This window comes from Biomphalaria glabrata, chromosome 1, assembly GCF_947242115.1.
Source record: "Biomphalaria glabrata chromosome 1, xgBioGlab47.1, whole genome shotgun sequence".
NCBI lineage: Eukaryota > Metazoa > Mollusca > Gastropoda > Planorbidae > Biomphalaria > Biomphalaria glabrata.
In genome coordinates, this window is record NC_074711.1 from 7,077,870 (window position 1) to 7,096,293 (window position 18,424).

The 18,424-nt window shown below is 34.4% G+C and overlaps 2 protein-coding genes across 4 annotated transcripts; both read right to left on the bottom strand.

The window, feature by feature from the left end:
- Positions 1–244: 244 nt before the first annotated feature.
- LOC106073181 (uncharacterized) lies at positions 245–9,308 on the bottom strand. 3 transcript variants are annotated; one of them, XM_056019144.1, is made up of 8 exons: positions 9,109–9,305; positions 4,109–5,063; positions 3,215–3,399; positions 2,804–2,910; positions 2,351–2,438; positions 1,719–1,832; positions 676–814; positions 245–434 (listed from the first exon to the last, which is right to left on the bottom strand). In XM_056019144.1, exons 2-8 carry the CDS (start codon positions 5,059–5,061, stop codon positions 251–253), a joined length of 1,770 nt encoding a protein of 589 aa, XP_055875119.1. In that variant the 5' UTR covers positions 5,062–5,063; positions 9,109–9,305; the 3' UTR covers positions 245–250. The 3 variants fall into 3 exon arrangements, with proteins under 3 accessions (XP_055875119.1, XP_055875123.1, XP_055875130.1); XM_056019148.1 differs by lacking the exon at positions 9,109–9,305 and adding an exon at positions 8,640–8,670; XM_056019155.1 differs by lacking the exons at positions 245–434; positions 676–814 and adding an exon at positions 913–1,033 and having other exon boundaries at positions 9,109–9,308.
- Positions 9,309–12,013: 2,705 nt separating this feature from the next.
- On the bottom strand, positions 12,014–17,346 carry LOC106057738 (ATP synthase subunit beta, mitochondrial-like). Its single transcript, XM_056019166.1, has 10 exons — positions 17,187–17,346; positions 16,142–16,321; positions 15,866–16,040; positions 14,867–14,988; positions 13,994–14,178; positions 13,618–13,776; positions 13,322–13,444; positions 12,978–13,190; positions 12,580–12,781; positions 12,014–12,408 (listed from the first exon to the last, which is right to left on the bottom strand). Exons 1-10 carry the CDS (start codon positions 17,299–17,301, stop codon positions 12,311–12,313), a joined length of 1,572 nt encoding a protein of 523 aa, XP_055875141.1. The 5' UTR covers positions 17,302–17,346; the 3' UTR covers positions 12,014–12,310.
- Positions 17,347–18,424: the final 1,078 nt, after the last annotated feature.

Here is an 18,424-nt window from a genome sequence, read left to right on the forward strand (position 1 = left end):
AACTTAACTCTCAACTGTTTATATACAGGCTCATATCTGGACCTAAAAATTGCCTTTATTAGTGAGACTTGACTATTTCAGAACTTAATGCTGTAATTGAGGGGGGGGGGGGGTTAAGGAAAATTTAAATTTGTAAGGAGATATAATAATTTAGTGAAATTTTTTAAAAAATCAATTGGGATTTTAAATAACTATTGTAAGAATTACTGACGAACAAAATACATAAATCAATAAGATTTGCTGATAGTCTTTAAATAAGTTTGAGTTTATTTTTTTTATAGTCCAGTAAATGCTCGTACGTCCATTCATCATACCACCGGCAGCTCCCACTGTTGTACACATCACACATGACCATAGCTTGATCTGATTCTCGCTGTGGCAGGTTTGGTGGAGCTGGCCGATGCCCCAGCGAATAAAATGTTTTATAGTAATACCTAAGAAAAATATTATAAAGAGTAATGTTGAAATACCATGTATTGTGTTAATGGCTGCTAAAGAAAGAAAAATAGATTTATTTAGAAGTCTAAGCTGAATTGTGAGGCATGCTAGTTATTTGTCTCTTTGTCATCTAATAAACCAATAATTAACTTTCAAACAATGTGTTTCAATGCCAGTGACTATTCGTTCTAGTTGATGAGCTTATAGGTTTAAAATTCTCTTTTGACATTCACTCACCATCTAATCAAAATGTATTTTGAACCTTTCTTGACAACAGAAGCTACATGCTTAGAATGTGGTTCACACACCCCCTCTGGGCTCATGTTATTCCACACTAGTGCTCTCCCTTTTTTAGGTTTGACCCAAATGCCAAGCTCTAAAATGAAAAAGAAACATTTTTCACTAGAGAGTATAAGCTTTAGTTGAAGATTATTTTTAAACATGGTTTAATAAAATGCAGTTTAAAGCATACCTAAACTTTATAGTTCGTAGCTCTTTTCTAATGATTTTTATTCCTTAATCCAGTGTTTCCCAGACTTTTTCCTTAACGGAACACTTCACACATTCTGAGTATTCAGCAGAACACTTTGTTTATCTTTAAGAGAGATTAATTCACTAGTTAATTATTCCAGTAGTTTGTGGAACACCTATTCAGGCCTCATGCTCCATGTAACAGATTGGAAAACAGTGCTAATGTATTTTTTTGTTTGTTATTAATTTGTGAAAACTCAAGATAAATAATTTTGTAGATACTACAATCGTCTTGGGATCTTTTTTTAGTTCCCCTTTCACACCTTGCAATCTATGAGGCAGATGATGTATAGGTTATCTGTTTTTGTGGCTCATAATTAATGAGGATGCCATGTGGTCAGCTCAATAATCAAGCGCCTTAACTTTTCCCCTACTAATGTCTGGTACCCATTATAGTTGAGCGCCCTAAAAATTCAGAAATTTAAAACCCATAGACCCCTTGGTTTAGAATTTACTGCTCTATCACCATGCCCCTGCAATAGTCTTTGGTGGAAGTTGTAATAATAGGCTAGTAGTTAAAGTAAAGTAAAGTTTCCATTCTAGACCTTGTGGTCTATAGGGCAAATGAAGTAAAGGTCATCTTTTTCTGTGGCCTACGGTTAACAAGGGTGTCATGTGGCCAGCACAACGACCAACCGCCTTTACTTTACCCCAACTAATGTCAGGTACCCATTAGACCTGGGTGGACTTAGAGGCACCCAAAAATCCAGAAATTATTGTTGTTGTTTTTTCTCACGCTACAAACTGACCTGTGAATCTGGTTTCTCCTCCCTCGTCCACATCATTTAAGTAGATGAGTACTGTGACCACACGGTCTCTTTGATCCACTCCACCCACAATACAATCTGTGTGTTCTTTGTATGCTGAATGGATCAGAATAAATTCATGAACATTTCTGTTCAAAACCTTAACTTAATATTAATGTATTTATAATATTTACTGGCCTCCATTTCACATTCAGCATTAATTGAAACATAATAATGTAATCCAGTAAACCATTAGAGAAGATAGACTATTTAGTTAAGGAGTTAATATCATTTCATACCTATCACATATATAAAGGCAACACTAGGTGAATTAAATATAGCAAAATAAGGGACAGTCTTAACCAGGGTATGAACCATAGACCCTCCAATTTCACAATTCCGCCTATCAGCAATGCAATTTTAAATGAACAGACCATCCATATCCCCAATAAAAGAATCTTTCTGATTGGTAGTGTTTACCAGCATACATTTCTGACACTTTTGTGTTTCAGTATTAACATTATTTCACAACAAATTTTTAATAGCAGGAAGAAAAAAGGTACTAGATTGTTAAACCAGTTTTAATTGAAAATAAACTTGCATCCTTCGAGTGTTAAGGTAAAATATCTATTAACCTTTCCCAACAGGATAAGATGTAATTTGAAATTTTCCACCACTGACTGGATCTAATCCCATGGCTTTTTGTATTCTTTCTGCAAGAATCTGTGAACAATGAATATAAAAAAAAAATATACATGAATTATCTTTAGAAAAAATGTGCCTACACCTGTGTCCTTTCTAATTTTTGATAGGCTCAGACTTGACTGCATTTAAGTTGTACTGAATACTAAAGAAATTACTTTGACCTCTGTTAAATTATGATTATGTGCTATCCACTAGTGAAAGCTCTTATTTGAATTAACATACTCCTGGATGGAATGCTGTGCAAGTATAAAACTTGTCTTAGAGAACATACTTTCTCCTGGATGGGCTATAACTTCTGCACGAAACTTAACTTAGAGAACAAATTTTCTCCTGGATAAAATAGTAGCCTATAGATCTAACTCCTGTACCGGTACTAAACTTACCTTAGAGAATTTACTTTCTCCTGGATAGAATGCCGTGCTATAGCTCCAGTTGCTTTTTAACCAGTTGCCCAGCTGAAGAGAAAAACTTTCATTCACACACCTGGTACCTGAGGACATAAATACAGAGAAAATAACCAATGCTTGGATGTTATAAATAACAAGATATAATGTAATTTCCTATTTTTTAGTATTTTTCATCTTCATTTTTTTTTTCATGTCTATTATTATTTTTGCATTAGTTTACTGTTTCACATTCAGATTACTGTTTTGGTGACAAATTGCACTTTTATCTGGCAACTCAAATTGTAGTCTGAATCTTCTGGAAATTTAATGCAACCATTGTGTACAAGAATCGTGTCTAGCCCTTCTATCTGACTGGCTTAATTTCAAAGTTGTTAACTTGTTACTAACCTGCTGTGAACACATTAGGCGATATTTTTATATTTTTCTTGGCATCCTTTAAATGACTTCTAAGAGTATCAACAGAGTCAAAGCATAAGATAGGAGTTTTGTTGGCCGCCTTGACGTGATTGTCATGTGCTCTGATCAGACCATCACATTCCTGAGCAGACAAAAAGTCGTCAAACAGAAAAACTCTGGACAAAATAAACAAAGATCATCTTTATAATAACATACACATATTATAGGCCTGTATTAAAATTCTAGATACATAGAATCTATAGATAGGGGAGCCTAATAATATTGAGGATTTTCATAAAAATGGCATCAGATTCATAGTTAGTAAGCTTTTTGGTATATCTGTATTATATAAGATAAGAAGATCCGGTGTACAAAACAGACATATAGATAAATTATACATTAACCATATAATTTATAGTCTAGACTGTGCTAGACAGGTCTAGATATAGATCAATGTTTCGATCTATATACTAATATAGTCTATAGATTATATAACATAGAATCTAGATCAATTTTCTTATTTTTTAACACTGTAGAGAAGCAAATGAAAAATCAAAGATATTGCTGTAATAAAAGGCCTACCTACACCACTAATACAAGACAAAAACCAATATATGGTGAATAGGCCTCTTTGTTAAACTGGCAGATTTAGATCTAATTATAATATAATATAATAAATTAGGCTGTAAATTTAGTAAGTGACTATAATTTTTAAGCTGCTTAATAGTTAAATAGAGCTATGTAATCTAAACATCTAAAAAAGGCCCTCGAGCATAAAATAAACGGCATATAGGCCTACTATACTACAGACTAGTAGTCTATATTTATCTAGTTATAGTAGGCCTAATAATCTAATATAGAATTATACAAAATAAAAATACTTACTTTACGCTACTGTTGCTAGGTTTTTGATGAAGTAATTCTATAGGAGGTATCCGTCGACCACCATCAAATATTTTCTTTGGAGTAAAAGTTTTGTGAAAAGTTGGCTTAAATTTCTGTATTTCCTCTTCTATTGTTGTTGGGCTAGTTGTGTTGTCTTTGTTTAAGTTAGACTTGGAGATGTCAGCCTTGGACTTATTGACTGATGTTTTACCGGTAATATTTTTCCCAGATTTTTTATTACTGCCATCTGTGTTGGTGTCGGGTGGTGAATCAATAATTTTGATTTGTGATGGGTCTATTACAACGTGACTGGTTTCTGAGTTCAAAATTATTGGTTTTCCTGAGCCATTCCGACCTTTTCTGGGTGGAATCATGTTGGCTGTATCGAAATGACTTTGATCACCAGTAGCTTTAATTTCAGCATCCTTGGATTTGCTTTTCTTCGAATAGTCTTTTTCTTTAAAATCAGTGTTCTTTTCGGCATGCATTTTATTGCGGTCTAAATTAGATCTATCTTGGTTTTGTTTGTCTCCTAAACTAGTTTGTTTTTTCATCTCAGTCTCTTCATTTTCCATTAAGTCTCCTTCATTCAACGTTACATCCTTAACATTCGTTTGTGTTTGTTTAACGGTTTCTCCCTGTGCTTCTTCTCTATCATGCTCGCTCGCTTCACGCACATGTTCGTGGCCACTACTTACTGGTTTCATACCCATTGTAGACTCTGCCAAAGATATCAATTTCGGGAAAAACAAAACCCCAGCTAGTCCCAAAAGTAAAGCTATCATGAAGCCTATGCGTATCAGTGATGCTACATTGTTTTTTTCTTCAATGTTTTCCTGTGCTAACTTCGGTATTGTTTTCGTTTTAGAAATAGGTTCTGTAGATGCTTCTGAACGAACGGCTTCATCTTTGCTGGCAGTCTTTGCTTTGACGTTTTGTCTCTTCTTTGGCATTGCTATAATGATATAGTTTTCAATAATTAGATCTAGGTTACATTACATAGGTTTACATTAATTATCAAGGAATAAAGACAGCAGTAAACCTGAGTAGGCCATATATATATATATATAGGCCTATACCATAGACCACGTTTTTCTAAGAATGAACGCGTATCGAGACGCAAGACAAGGCACTATAGTGGGAAAGGTAGGAACAGGCAAAGTGAAACGAGAGAAAATTGTAGACAATTGAAATGCAGGACTTAGAAGCAGGGCTAGAGCTGCAAATAAGAAGGAGGGATCTTAATCTAATGCCGCAATTGTTAGGACCGGCCCTGAATGCCAGGCACTCCGTGGCTGAAAGTTCTGTCGGCGCCTCATCCCCCCCCCCACACACACACACATTTCCCAATATTCATATATGCATAAGAACAGTCAGCAGTAAGCGTATTAGGTCTATAATGTAACGAAGTTGTAACTAAAATAGTTAACCACCTTCTTGTGGTATGCCATATAGGCCTATACGCGACAGTTTCAGTTCGAACACTTCGTCATCATCCCTGCCGTTCTACACGAGATCTGGACAGAGATAAATAATCTGAAGGAACATTTACAAATTCTAAACAAAATGAAGCCATCTCAATCCCGTTCCGTATATAAATAAAAGTTACTAACAAATTAACACAGGCCTATACAATAATATATGTAGCCCAGTGGTCTTCAACCTTTTTAGGCCTACCGCCCCCTTTTTGCGTTTTTTTCTTTTAAAAAATGGGCCAGCGCCCCCCTCTAAGAAACACTTATAAAGAAGCGTGAGTAGGCTAATTTGAACAAAATGTCATTTATTTATTAATTTTTATGCTGTCAATAACACTTATCCCGAATGGGAGACGACCGCATGCCTAAGGCGATCTTCTTTTGCGAGCTTAGAGGAAAACGGCGTTGCAGAGGTGCCCCCCCCCCCACCCCCGTTAGCGCTATAAAGATCCACTCAGACGCCATTTCGCCCTCACTGGCATAAAGGAAAGTACCTGACAGCAGATGGCCACTGAGAGAAATAGTTGGAGAGCTTTCACAAAAGCTGCGGGAAAAACATTTGAAACTCAATGAAAAGCCATTATTGAAGACAGGCGCAAGAGACAAAGGCTTTGTCGGCACAAAATTCGGGAAAATATGCAGGTCGCAACTGGGTTTGCGTATTTATGTGAAACACTGCACTCGGCCTTAATCTTCGGAATCGAAGAGATATTGCCATTATTATCATTATACAAAAATTATGTCAAATAATTTGCAGCGATTACACACAAAAATTAATCTCATTGCCATGACTTTCTTTCAAATCCTAAGAATAGTCCCTTTTTTAAATTATTGAATATTAGGGGCCTACTGTTTTTAGGTTTAATTTTAAATTTAGTTTTATTTTTAATATCAACATTATTATTGCTGAATTCATTACACCATGAAATAAAGCTAATGGAAACCTTGTGCCTCCTGCAGTCGACAATAGGCCTATTAGAAATATTAAAACTAAAATTAAAAATTTCTCAAACTAAAGCCAAAGAAAGGCGAAAGTCTCCTCTAGTCTATTTCTTTGCAGCCATATCTCTGTTGTGCCTCCTATGGCAACATTCCTTTTTCTGAAGACATAATTTTGTAAATCTATTTTTTTCCTGTAACTCAATTTTAACATCAGTAACAGATGTTTAGTAATTGTCATTTATATTTAGTTTTTTTAAATATTTATTTACTTCCTAGAATCGAGTCATCATTTCTTCATAGAGTTAGGTGAATTACATAGATATCAATGTCCTTAAGCAGTAGTTCATTTGTCAACAAACAAGTTATGTGAGATTGTAAAACTCTTTAAAATAGATTTACCTTTTTACCTTTACCTATCCCTTAGTCTGTTGGGCCGTTGGGGCACCAGGCAAGATTTGACGACCGTCTTTCTCCATTCCTCTCTTTTTTTTTGCCTTGTTTAGAACCTCTCTCAATGGCAGGCCTGTCCATTCTTTAATGTTGTCCTCCCATCGCTTTTTCTGTCTGCCTCTTCTTCTTTTGCCTGGCACTGTTCCCTGAAGGAAGGTCTTTGCGAGCCCCGTAGATCTTGTAATGTGGCCAAAGGTTTTAAGCTTTCGTCTTTTCACAATAGTTAGCAGGTCATCATGGGCTCCGATCGCTACAGTAACCCTGTCTCTGATTTCTTGGTTTGTGATGCGGTCTTTGAATGTGATGCCTAGGATCCTTCTGTAGCATCTCAATTCCATTGCTAGGATCCTCCTCTCAAGCTCTGCATTCAACGTCCACGACTCGCAAGCATATAAAAATGTGGCCATGACCAGAGAGCGCATCAGTCTGATTTTGGTGCCGAGGGCTAAGCCCTTATCTTTCCATATTATTTTAAGTTTTGAAAGGGCTGCTGTGGACTGTGCTATTCGGGCCAATAATTCGGGTTTTGTTCCCTCATCTCAAAATAGATTTAATATCTCGATAAAAGAGAAAATGATGTAATAAATGAAAGTCAATTTCTTTCCTTGCAGTCGGAGGTTGGTTTCATTCATTGGTGTTAGATTATGCCTACCATGTAAAACAAATTTTCTTTTTAGCCTGCTTTAAGTCATCGCCAATCGTTAATTCCTCCTGTTTCTCAAAAAAAAAAATTAAAAATTCCGAAATGGTATTTAAGAGCTTAACACAACGAGTAATAACAAACGCCTTTCGAAATCCAGCGAACTTCAGTTTACAAGAGTTTAACATGTTGCTCATCATTTGTTTCACAAAACTGTTGAAAGATGCGTTTATTTTGGGCATGGATTTGTATTTTATTTACAATTTTTATAATAAGATTCAAATAGAAATGAAATTGCGGGCTAAAATTCTAAAGAGAATTAAGTTGCCTGTGTATCATAACTCACAAGGAGAATAGTGGATAGATCTGTTCTGTATTCTGTATTACTTGTGAAGCCATTGTAGCGCCCAACCACTGATGGTTCCCTATATGTATCATAAGCTATACATAACTAAACAATTTTGAAAATATATTTCATCGCTAAAAAAGTCTTTTTGTGTCACATATATATGTTTTGAGAAATTTTAAAATTTAGTTTTAATCAATTTTCAAACAATATCATAAGACTTTAAAAACAAGATATGCATTTTTCTAAGAGGCCACTAAAACATATTCTGCTTTGTCGTTGTTGGTTTTGTGTTGTTTTTTTTTTAAATATTGTTTGAATAGTAGGCCCTAGATTTTCATAATTGTTCATGAATATTATTAAAATATTTTTGGATATTGCTATATTTTCGTGAAGCCGATTTGGTTTCATAACCTCATCTGAAAATGTAATCATTCAAAGTCGAACATTGGAATACTTTTTATCTAGTGGCAACACACTGAATCACATGCAAGTATTTCTTTACATATCAGTGAGTTTTCGTATCAACACTGTGTCAATGTTTTTGTTTTTAAAAAGGTTAAATTATTCTATTTGAATGTTAGCTTAAAAGTTGTTGTTTTTTTTTTAAATTAACATTTACATATCAATATATTAACATATGTAGATAAAATAAACTATAATCAGAAACTGTATCACCTAGTTTGTTTATCAAATCATAAACGTTTAAGGCTCGCAAGATTTAAGGACAATAGATGTACAATAGTAATAATAACGGAGTAAGAATTTAAAAATAGAAAATGGGATTCCCGAACTCAAGTTCTAACGTTGTTTCTGTTCTTAAATTATAAGCAAGCTAACTATAATTTGTCAATATTTAGTTTGCCATCTTTAATTTAGAGGATTTTTTTGTTTTGTTTCAGTGCACCTTTAGTTCTTCTTTCTCCCTTTATGCCCAGCGCCCCCCCCCCCATTTCACGAATACGCCCCCCCCCCCCCCAAGAGGGAGATAGCGCCCCCGTTGAAGACCACTGAATTGTAGCATATTGAAATAAGTAGGTCTGCTATTTAATGCCATGGTACATCTTAATTAAATGTAGCCGAATATAAGGCTTATAATTCAAAACTAATTTAATTATTCCTGGTAGTCTACATATCAATAACTTACTCTATCGATGCATATGCTTCCCTCCGGTTAATGGTGAAAAAAACAAAAGAAGGTCCAGTAACACAGAACACAGATAAAGTTATCTTTTGATAACACGGCCGATATATGTCTTAGATATTAGGCTACAAGAATAGTATCTATATTGAAAGTATTTATCTGAACATAGCAAGAAAAGCTAGCTAGTTAAGAAAAAAAACACAACATTTTATATGAATTGGAGTTATTGAAATGTCAACAGACAAAAATACGACTGAGCTCATTTTAAAAAAATGTTATGGTTTATAATTGGCTAACTCTAAGTGGTCTGTATAATGAAGTGGTTTTAAAACAAGATATGTTTAACCGAGATGCGGCTCACCAACACTTAAGGAGAACACTTGTAAAGCTAGAAAATTTAAGCCTAAAACAAACAAACAAAAATAGCTTATTTAAGGGGAATAACTCCACATTTACAAGTAGGCCTACATATCTCGAAAATGACCATCAAGATAAGTTGTAAATTAACTGCAATAGTAGAGGAGTCATTTGTGCGATATGCTCAATGTGTCAAATGATTTGCATTGGAAACACAGGCAGGACCTTAAAAATACGACCCCAAGAACACATTAGAATGGGGATCACGGATGATATAGGCCTACTGACTAGTTTTCTAGTTTTGATGTCAGGATTAAAAGCGATTTCAATAAAGCAACATTGCATTTTTTTTCCTTGGTAAATCAATCGGTAGACATGTGTCTCCTTTCATCGATTTCTTTGTTTGTTGCCACTGGATAGTGTTGGTACATTTAGTTTGGCATGTTATATGGGTGGATCTACCATGAATATCCGTATATTCCCTTCGATCTACCATGAATATCCGTATATTCCCTTCTATCTACCATGAATATCCGTATATTCCCTTCGATCTACCATGAATATCCGTATATTCCCTTCTATCTACCATGAATATCCGTATATTCCCTTCTAATTCAATTTAAGACCGTTGTTCATATTTCTTATCTTATATAATACCTGGGTACAGACGTTACTTCAAAAAAAAAAAAAGTAATTACTGTGATACAGTGACGTAGTAAGGTACTCGTGGGCCCGGGTTCAAGTATATGTTTGTGGGCCCCACTCCCCTACATTGAGTAAAACAAAAACAAATCTAGCCATCAAGTATGCGTCAGGAGCCTACCTTTAAAAACAAAACAAAACATTATTTTGGCGTTAGCCTACAATTTTTCAGAAACAATGAAGTCAGTACATTCAATGCAATTCTTAGACGCTTACTTAGACTTAGGTCCTCGACGCAGAAATCGGTCTCAATGGTAGGGCTTAATCATTGCGTTTACATTCATTAGTTGTATCGCTTTTGTTGTTATATCTATGTTGAAACTATAATAACACAAAGTAGATAAGTAAATTATATAAGGATTGATACATTTAAATTATTACAGTCAATAACTTTTGTTTTCAATTTTTTTTAAAGTAACTTTGTGGCCCCCTATTCGTCGTGGGCCTAGGTTCATTGAACACCTTAGCACCATGAATGCTAAGCAATTGTAGGCCTATATATATAAGCTGACATAGAAGAGAGCACCTGAATGCATCGGCGGGGTCACGGATGCATGCGGCCTCAGAACGAGACAGCTGGAGGTCACTCACAAAAGCCGCGGGATACACTTTTGAAACCAAAAGAAATTCCAGACGCAGACGGCGAAAAGATAATCTTAATCGACCACCGACGGACAATGGTTATGCTCGCCCTGTATGTGTCAAAATATGTAGGTCACATCTGGGGCTGTGTAGCCACAGGAAATACTGCACTCATCATTAATCTTCGGACTCGAAGTCTAGCCTTATTATTTAATATTTTTTAAAGGAATGTCCAAGAAGATATTTTGTTGAATCAAGCAGTTTGTTATTCGGATATCGACTTCTCCCACATTGAATCTCCCTATCCTCATCTTTACACCAATAGCCTATAATAGATCTTGCTGAAGAGAATGATTACCCAGTGAAAGGAATAATCCTCTAAAATTTCCTGCATGCCAACCCTAGTGGACGCATTTCTGTATATAGATAGCTCAGGTATCAACGATCTACCGGAATAAAATTTATTCTCAACCATTGAACGTGCGTACTCTAATTTGCAAATCATGTTATTCTTTGCACACAACTATTCTAAAACATAAAACTAATAGGCCCATTATCCTACAACCTATTTGTGCCATGCAGCATTATCTTACTATGTTGAAAATTGAAATAAAGACAAGGTATGGTAACAAAAATGTTAGGCTAATCAATGCCCAGGTCTCAGAATGTGCGAAGTGTTCCGTTAAATGAATAAAAAGTTTGGGAAACTCAGCACTATGTCGCAGTACTCATTCTTTGGAGTTTAGTATATTATTTAAAACAGTATTTACAATATTTTCAACTATCTAATTTTCATCACGTGACCCTTTTCGTTGAGCTCGAATGGCCTACTGCCAGTTTTCTGCTCTCTTGTGTGACTCACAAAGTATGGCACCTGTAATGTAGAAATGACCTCTTGTAAGATCATGCATGCACGTGATCAGTTTGATCATTGTTAAATAAACCATTATTTTATAAAGCACCTTTGTTAACCGAAAAGAAAGCCTGTAGCTTTACAGAAAATTATCCAATATACCTATCATAAATTAAATTAATTTGTTTGGTTATAGAGAGAACCTTCAGTTTCTTCTTTTATTCCAGCGAAACTCCATGGAAACCCAGATTTAGATTATTTCAAAATGTCTATACTACTATGTTCTCATTAGGTTAAAAGCTCTGACAAATAAATTGCTTTAATAATCCATTAATTTAATTACACATGCCAAACTATTGTAACCAAAGATACAACCATCTACCTACAAACTCTTGAAGACAAGAACTACATGTAAATGTTTTTTATTTTTATTCAATGATTCCAACTTTCAAAACATTTGATAAGCATAAACTTTTCTAACAAATTTGAATGTTGGAAATTTTATTAAGAAAAAAACAATCAGCAACCCCACATTCAGAAATTTGTTTATAGCTGACAACTATTTATAGTACATATTGATCCTAAACTTTTAACATTGGACCACAAAAAATTCCTGTCTTATCACAACTTAGGCATGTTCCAGTCATTGACATGCTTGCAGACACACAGTACAATAAAATTAAACTATTTTGAAATCTATGTGCTATTTGCTCATGACTGCTCCTTGGCTAATCTTGCAGCCTTCTCTGTGACTTCTTCTATGCTACCAACCATGTAAAAGGCTACCTCTGGCAAATGATCTAGCTCACCTGAAATTAAAGTAATAAAACTGGGTCAAAAATTGACTATCTCAAGGTAAAATAAACATTGTCTAATGATGATGCTCAGTCCAAGGAAGGAACCATCACAGATTTTATGGTTGCTTAATACATTTATCACAGCTGCTACGACCAAATACTTTCAACATTTACTTCACTTACCATTGATAAGCATCTTGAATCCTCTAATTGTATCTTTAAGAGGGACGTATTTTCCTTCAGATCCTGTGAAGACCTCAGCAACTTGGAAAGGCTGTGACAAGTACCTCATCATTTTTCTGGCACGGGCTACTGTCAATTTGTCCTCCTCAGACAACTCATCCATACCCAAAATAGCAATGATATCTTGTAGAGATTTATAATCCTGAAAATAAAAAGCATGGACATGTTCATTTTAATCTACCACGTAAATAACATAACATACACAAATTTAAACTTGATATGCTCAATGCTCAGTCCAAGGAAGGAACCCTCACAAACAATCAGGGGTTTCAACTTTATTCATCACAGTCTCTTTATTGCAATGTTAAGGGTTGTAAATACATGTGAACTAAGCTAACCTGAAGAATCTTTTGAACAGCTCTTGCTGTTGCATAGTGCTCCTCACCAACAACATTAGGATCTAGAATACGAGAATTTGAGTCAAGTGGATCTACAGCTGGGTAGATACCCAACTCTGCAATACCACGAGACAACACAGTAGTAGCATCAAGATGGGCAAAAGTGGTAGCTGGGGCAGGGTCAGTCAAGTCATCAGCAGGTACGAAGATAGCCTAAACAATAAAACAAAAAAAGCAATATACATTAGTAAACCTATGAAATATAAATATACAAGTTACATTAATTAATCTGTTAAATATAAATGTATATTTAATGTAAGTGATTAATGAAGTGTAGACCCTACCTGTACAGATGTAATAGATCCTTTCTTAGTGGTGGTAATTCTTTCCTGCATACTACCCATGTCAGTGGCCAGTGTGGGCTGGTAACCTACAGCAGATGGAATACGTCCAAGCAAAGCAGACACCTATTAAAAAGTAGTTATCAATTATTACAGAAGTATATTTGAAATCATATTTCAGAAAACTAATGGACAATAAAGCGCTCAGTCCAAGGAAGGAACCCTCACAAACAATCAGGGTTGGCTAATTACTCATCAATGCACTTTTTATACATAATAAAAAAAAAAGTCAGGCTTACTTCAGAACCAGCCTGTGTAAATCTGAAGATATTGTCAATAAACAAGAGCACATCCTGTCCTTCTTGATCTCTGAAAAACTCTGCTACAGTCAGACCACTCAAAGCAACACGAGCACGAGCACCTGGTGGTTCATTCATTTGACCATACACAAGGGATACCTGTAATAGTGATAACAAAATACTCAATAGCATAAGAGACTTGGATGTTCTGGAAAACATGCACAACTATTTAATGTTAAAATGAGATTGCTCAGTCCAAGGAAGGTGCCTTCATTATAAATAAGGTAATCCACAAATGTTGTCATCACTACAATCTTATTTTAGTTATAAGACAGACAAAAAAATTACCGTAGATGTGTTCAGACAACTAAATTACCTTAGATGTGTTGTCAGTTAGAGAAATGACTTTTGTTGTGATCATCTCATGATAAAGATCATTTCCTTCACGAGTTCTCTCACCAACACCAGCAAATACAGAGTAACCACCATGAGCCTTGGCGACATTGTTAATAAGCTCCATGATAAGTACAGTCTTTCCTACACCAGCACCCCCAAAGAGACCTATTAAATGATAATATATTTCAATTAGTATAGCGAAGTCGAACTATTCACGTGAAGTTTGATAAATCATGTTTGGTATGTAAATGATTAAAAGCTTGCTAGGAGGGCCCATTGTAAAAATGTCTAACTTGAGGATTTTCAAGAGACTTTTGCGAGTTTCCAATTAAAGTAATCCTACATTGAACCTAGCCGCTCAAATTAAACTTTCAAGCTTATCCAAAGGACACCATTAAACATAGCTGTAATAAATATAAGCTTTAAAATTAAAAAAAAAAAGCATTTAAACATTTTTAAAAAAGGTGTTTCAAACATGTTAACAGTTTGTAGTGTTAAATTTCTTACTGTTATTTACACAACACCTAAGCTATTAAGGCAGTTGATACTTACCGCTGTAAATAGCCATGTATGTAAAAAAAATATTTTTTTTTATATATTTCTATGACACAGTTCCCCCAAAAAAAGACTATCATATCATTAGATTAGACATTAGTCTACCAGGGCAAGTAACTAGACTAGTGGTTGTGTAATAACACCCAAAATTATTCATTATACTTAGGAAAACTAAAAAAATTAAGAAACACTAAAAACATTGAGAAAGAAAAAGATTTCAAACGTTCTGGATGACACAAAGATAAGAGTTTTATTTGGCTTCAAACTGACTATAAAAAAATAAAAAAATCATGCATACCAATTTTTCCACCCCTGGCATAAGGGGCAAGCAGATCGACTACTTTGATGCCTGTTTCCAAGATTTCTTGTTGAACGCTCATATCAGCAAACTCAGGTGCCTCTTGATGAATAGCTGCATAACTTTAATGGGGAAAAAAAAATTATTTCAGTTACACTAAATGTTTATACTGGTTCTTAACATTCATTTTTTGGTAACATTACAATTTAAGAGGTCTTTCATAGTACTTATCTAATGAGATTTTAGGTGACTAATTTGCCTTATAGCCAGTTGTAAATCATGAGATAAGAAAAGATAAATATACAGGTGACAATGTTTCTAGTCTAGACTAGGTTGTGGACATCAAATAAATCCACCTACTATACATCAATAAACGTAACATTTCATTCAATATCTTAATGATCAAATTTGATTTAAGTTAAAATTTCAGCTTTGTTTTAAATTAAGATTTCGAGTATCATATGGCAAATAATTTTCTTTAATGTCATTTTGCTGGCATTATAAATAGACCACATTAGTAAAAACCTAGTAGAAATGTGTCTTTTTACAAGTCATCCTATTATTTTTCAAACAGCTCTACAGATTTATTTGAAATTGACAGTTTATGCATATCCTAGGGAAAAAATCCACCCAATTGGCGGAACAGTAAAAGTACTAAAACTCTGGTTGTTTTTCATGTTACAATTAAATTTTGCTTGTATCTTTTTATTTATATTATTTTGAATATGCTTCAGTGAGAATTACGTCACCCGACTCAAAAAAATGCTTTTTGTATTCAGTAATGAATTGAATTTTAGCTGGACTCTAGGAGAGCTTAAATGTGCAAAGCTCACTAAAAAAACTCATGAAGCATTACAAGAAAATTAGAATAAGAAATTATAGACAACCATCAACTTCGTCTAGGAGGAGGAAATTTTGTATGTTACTAATTACAAAATTACAAACAATATTAATGGTCTTTAACAAGGACTTGCCTTTACACAAATATCACCTACTTACTGTTCAGAATTAACAGGTCCCCTTTCATCAATAGGTTCACCAATGACATTGATGATTCTGCCAAGGGTTTTAGGGCCTACTGGAATTCTGATTGGGGATCCAATATCCACACAGGGTTGACCTCTAACAAGACCTTCAGTACCATCCATAGCAATGGTCCTAACAACATTTTCACCTATAATAAAAAAAAAAGGCAGGCATTAGTGGTTAATATCACTTCATAAAACTGATACCAAAAGTAAAAAAAAAAAAAACAAAAAAAAACCTTTGACCTACCCAAATGAGAAGCTACTTCAAGGATAAGTCTTGGGGATCTGTTCTGTACTTCCAAGGCATTGAGAATGGCAGGTAGTTGATCATCAAACTGCACATCAACAACGGCACCAATAACTGCTACAATTCTGCCATTGGCTACTGCAGTCTTGGGCTTTGCTGCTTCTTTAGCATAATTTCTCTCTATAAATGAAGTTAATTTTTTTTTCAATTAAAAAAAAAATGAATACAACAAACTTCAAAAATAGTAAAATTAGAATAGCTCCTAGGAAGATACGACTAATACTAGTCTAGATCTAGAGCTTTAAAAACCATTTAGATGTATAATCATAGTAACATTTACACAAAGAAATAAGCAAGTGAAATATTGAAAGTCAAACTTTGAAACAAATCCTACTAGATCTAGAAATCTATCTAAATCTAGATAAACAGATAACTTAACAGATTTAGAAAATATAGCCAAACTAGACTCTAGCTCTAGACTAGAAAACAATCACTGAGACAAATCTAGAATTTTAAATCCAGACCAAGTCTACACAAGTGTCACAAAAACACAAGTTTAGAATTTAGAACTTTTAAAGTTGTGAGAAAAAAAAACATGCATTCATGATTCAGTAGATTTACATTTAGAGAGAAATAAAATGTAAAATAATAAAGCATACCATTTGTATTATACAGATATATTTTTGTAGATTTTTAAGTCAATCTAAGTTTTAGTATTGACCTCCACTTGTCATTGCTAAGTTACAACAGTAATAATGCATTCACTTTATTCAGTCACAGTTGAGAATATTACTTAGAGTAGATCTAAATAGCTAATTAAAATAGGCAACCCAAGTTATAATATTACAACAGCACATTTAGACAAGAAAATTAGCATTTCTAGACTTGGTCTTTCGGCCTAGCGGCCTAGCAATCTTATCATTCATTGTTGTCAAGAAAAAAAATCCAGTATAATAAAAAAGGAAACAACACTCAACAACGCTTTATGATTATTGACTAGATTTAGATTATATCTAAGTGAAATGTGAAAAAAAAATGAACTTACGAACAGAGAATAAAGCTGGAGTGAAATTTAAACATGTTTGTTGTGAAACAGGGGATGCTAGGGCAACTTTAGCAACCCTAGCGAACCCAGAACATGCCTGCCGTAAAGCCTGCATGATGGCGACCCGGCGAAGGACAAATGTAGAAGTCACGTGCCCCTGCTGCACTATGGGTAGGATTGTTAGTATTCTTTTGAATTGAAGTCTGTTTAGTCTTCATTTGACCTAGGTCAGATTGTAAAAAAAAAAACAAGGAAAAAAAAGTAAAACAATTTAAGCTCTTTCTCGCGATTCCCCTGTGTTTTGTTCCAAGCAATAATAATAATAAGGCTTGTCTTCGAGTCCGAAGATTAATGAGAAATGCAGTATTTCCCGTGGCTACGCTACCCAAGCTGTGACCTACATATTCCAAGCAATAATAGAATCTATAAATCTGGGTAGAGGTAGAGTCTATGTATCACTCAATGCTGTTAGCTTATGGGCAGTGGCGTCACTAGGATGGTATTCCCCCGGTCCCTCCACCCCCCAAAAAAAATATTCACGTTGGTTTGTTCTATTGTTGAACAATGATTTAATTACCTACATTCTTTGATAGCTACACACCTGTTAAATGATTGTCGATTATATTTTTTTTTATTTGAAAAGTCCGTTGTTTCTAACATTTTATCAATAGCTGTTAGGCTTTAAATGTATTAAAATGTAAAGTTATAAAATTTTAAACTGTCTGAACATATGCTTTGTATATTAGATCTTACAAGATATTAAGGAAGCTGTTATACCCTATTCTGTTAGGTTAGTAACGTCGAATGAGACAAAACAAACTTTCGTAAATAAATAGAATAAAACTCTCTTTCAAATTTAAAGTTATCTTTTCTGAATTTAAAATGTGTAAACTTGGGAATAACGTCATCACAGTCAATATTTCTAACAATGTCATTTTCAATAGACAAAACTATCAGATATGAAAGTCGTTTCTGCCAGAGATACAGTTGATGTCTTAGTGAAAGTAGATCTGTTGATAAAAATTATTTGAAGTCCCAATGAGATATAAATTGTAAAAAATCAAGCACTGCTCCAGTTTTTTTTTTCTTTCTGCAAGATTAAATGTTTTAAATTATATATACTTCTCCACGGATTCACGACATTGAAGCTGAATTGCCATGTATCTGAGTTTCGACTTTTAGCTTCCGGAACGTATCTTGTCTTATTCTATTGTGTTCGGTTCTGATATGAAAAAATA

Excerpts from the sequence above, each read along its gene's own strand:
- LOC106073181 (XM_056019144.1), bottom strand. The coding sequence starts at position 5,061 with ATGCCAAAGAAGAGACAAAACGTCAAAGCAAAGACTGCCAGCAAAGAT. Across the intron at positions 2,911-3,214 it reads GCCTAATGTGTTCACAGCAG|GTACCAGGTGTGTGAATGAA; the intron begins GTTAGTAACAAG and ends TTATGTCCTCAG. Across the intron at positions 2,439-2,803 it reads GAGAAAGTAAATTCTCTAAG|ATTCTTGCAGAAAGAATACA; the intron begins GTAAGTTTAGTA and ends CATTGTTCACAG.
- LOC106057738 (XM_056019166.1), bottom strand. The coding sequence starts at position 17,301 with ATGCAGGCTTTACGGCAGGCATGTTCTGGGTTCGCTAGGGTTGCTAAA. Across the intron at positions 13,445-13,617 it reads TTACACAGGCTGGTTCTGAA|GTGTCTGCTTTGCTTGGACG; the intron begins GTAAGCCTGACT and ends ACTTTTTAATAG. Across the intron at positions 12,782-12,977 it reads CTGTTCAAAAGATTCTTCAG|GATTATAAATCTCTACAAGA; the intron begins GTTAGCTTAGTT and ends TTTTATTTTCAG.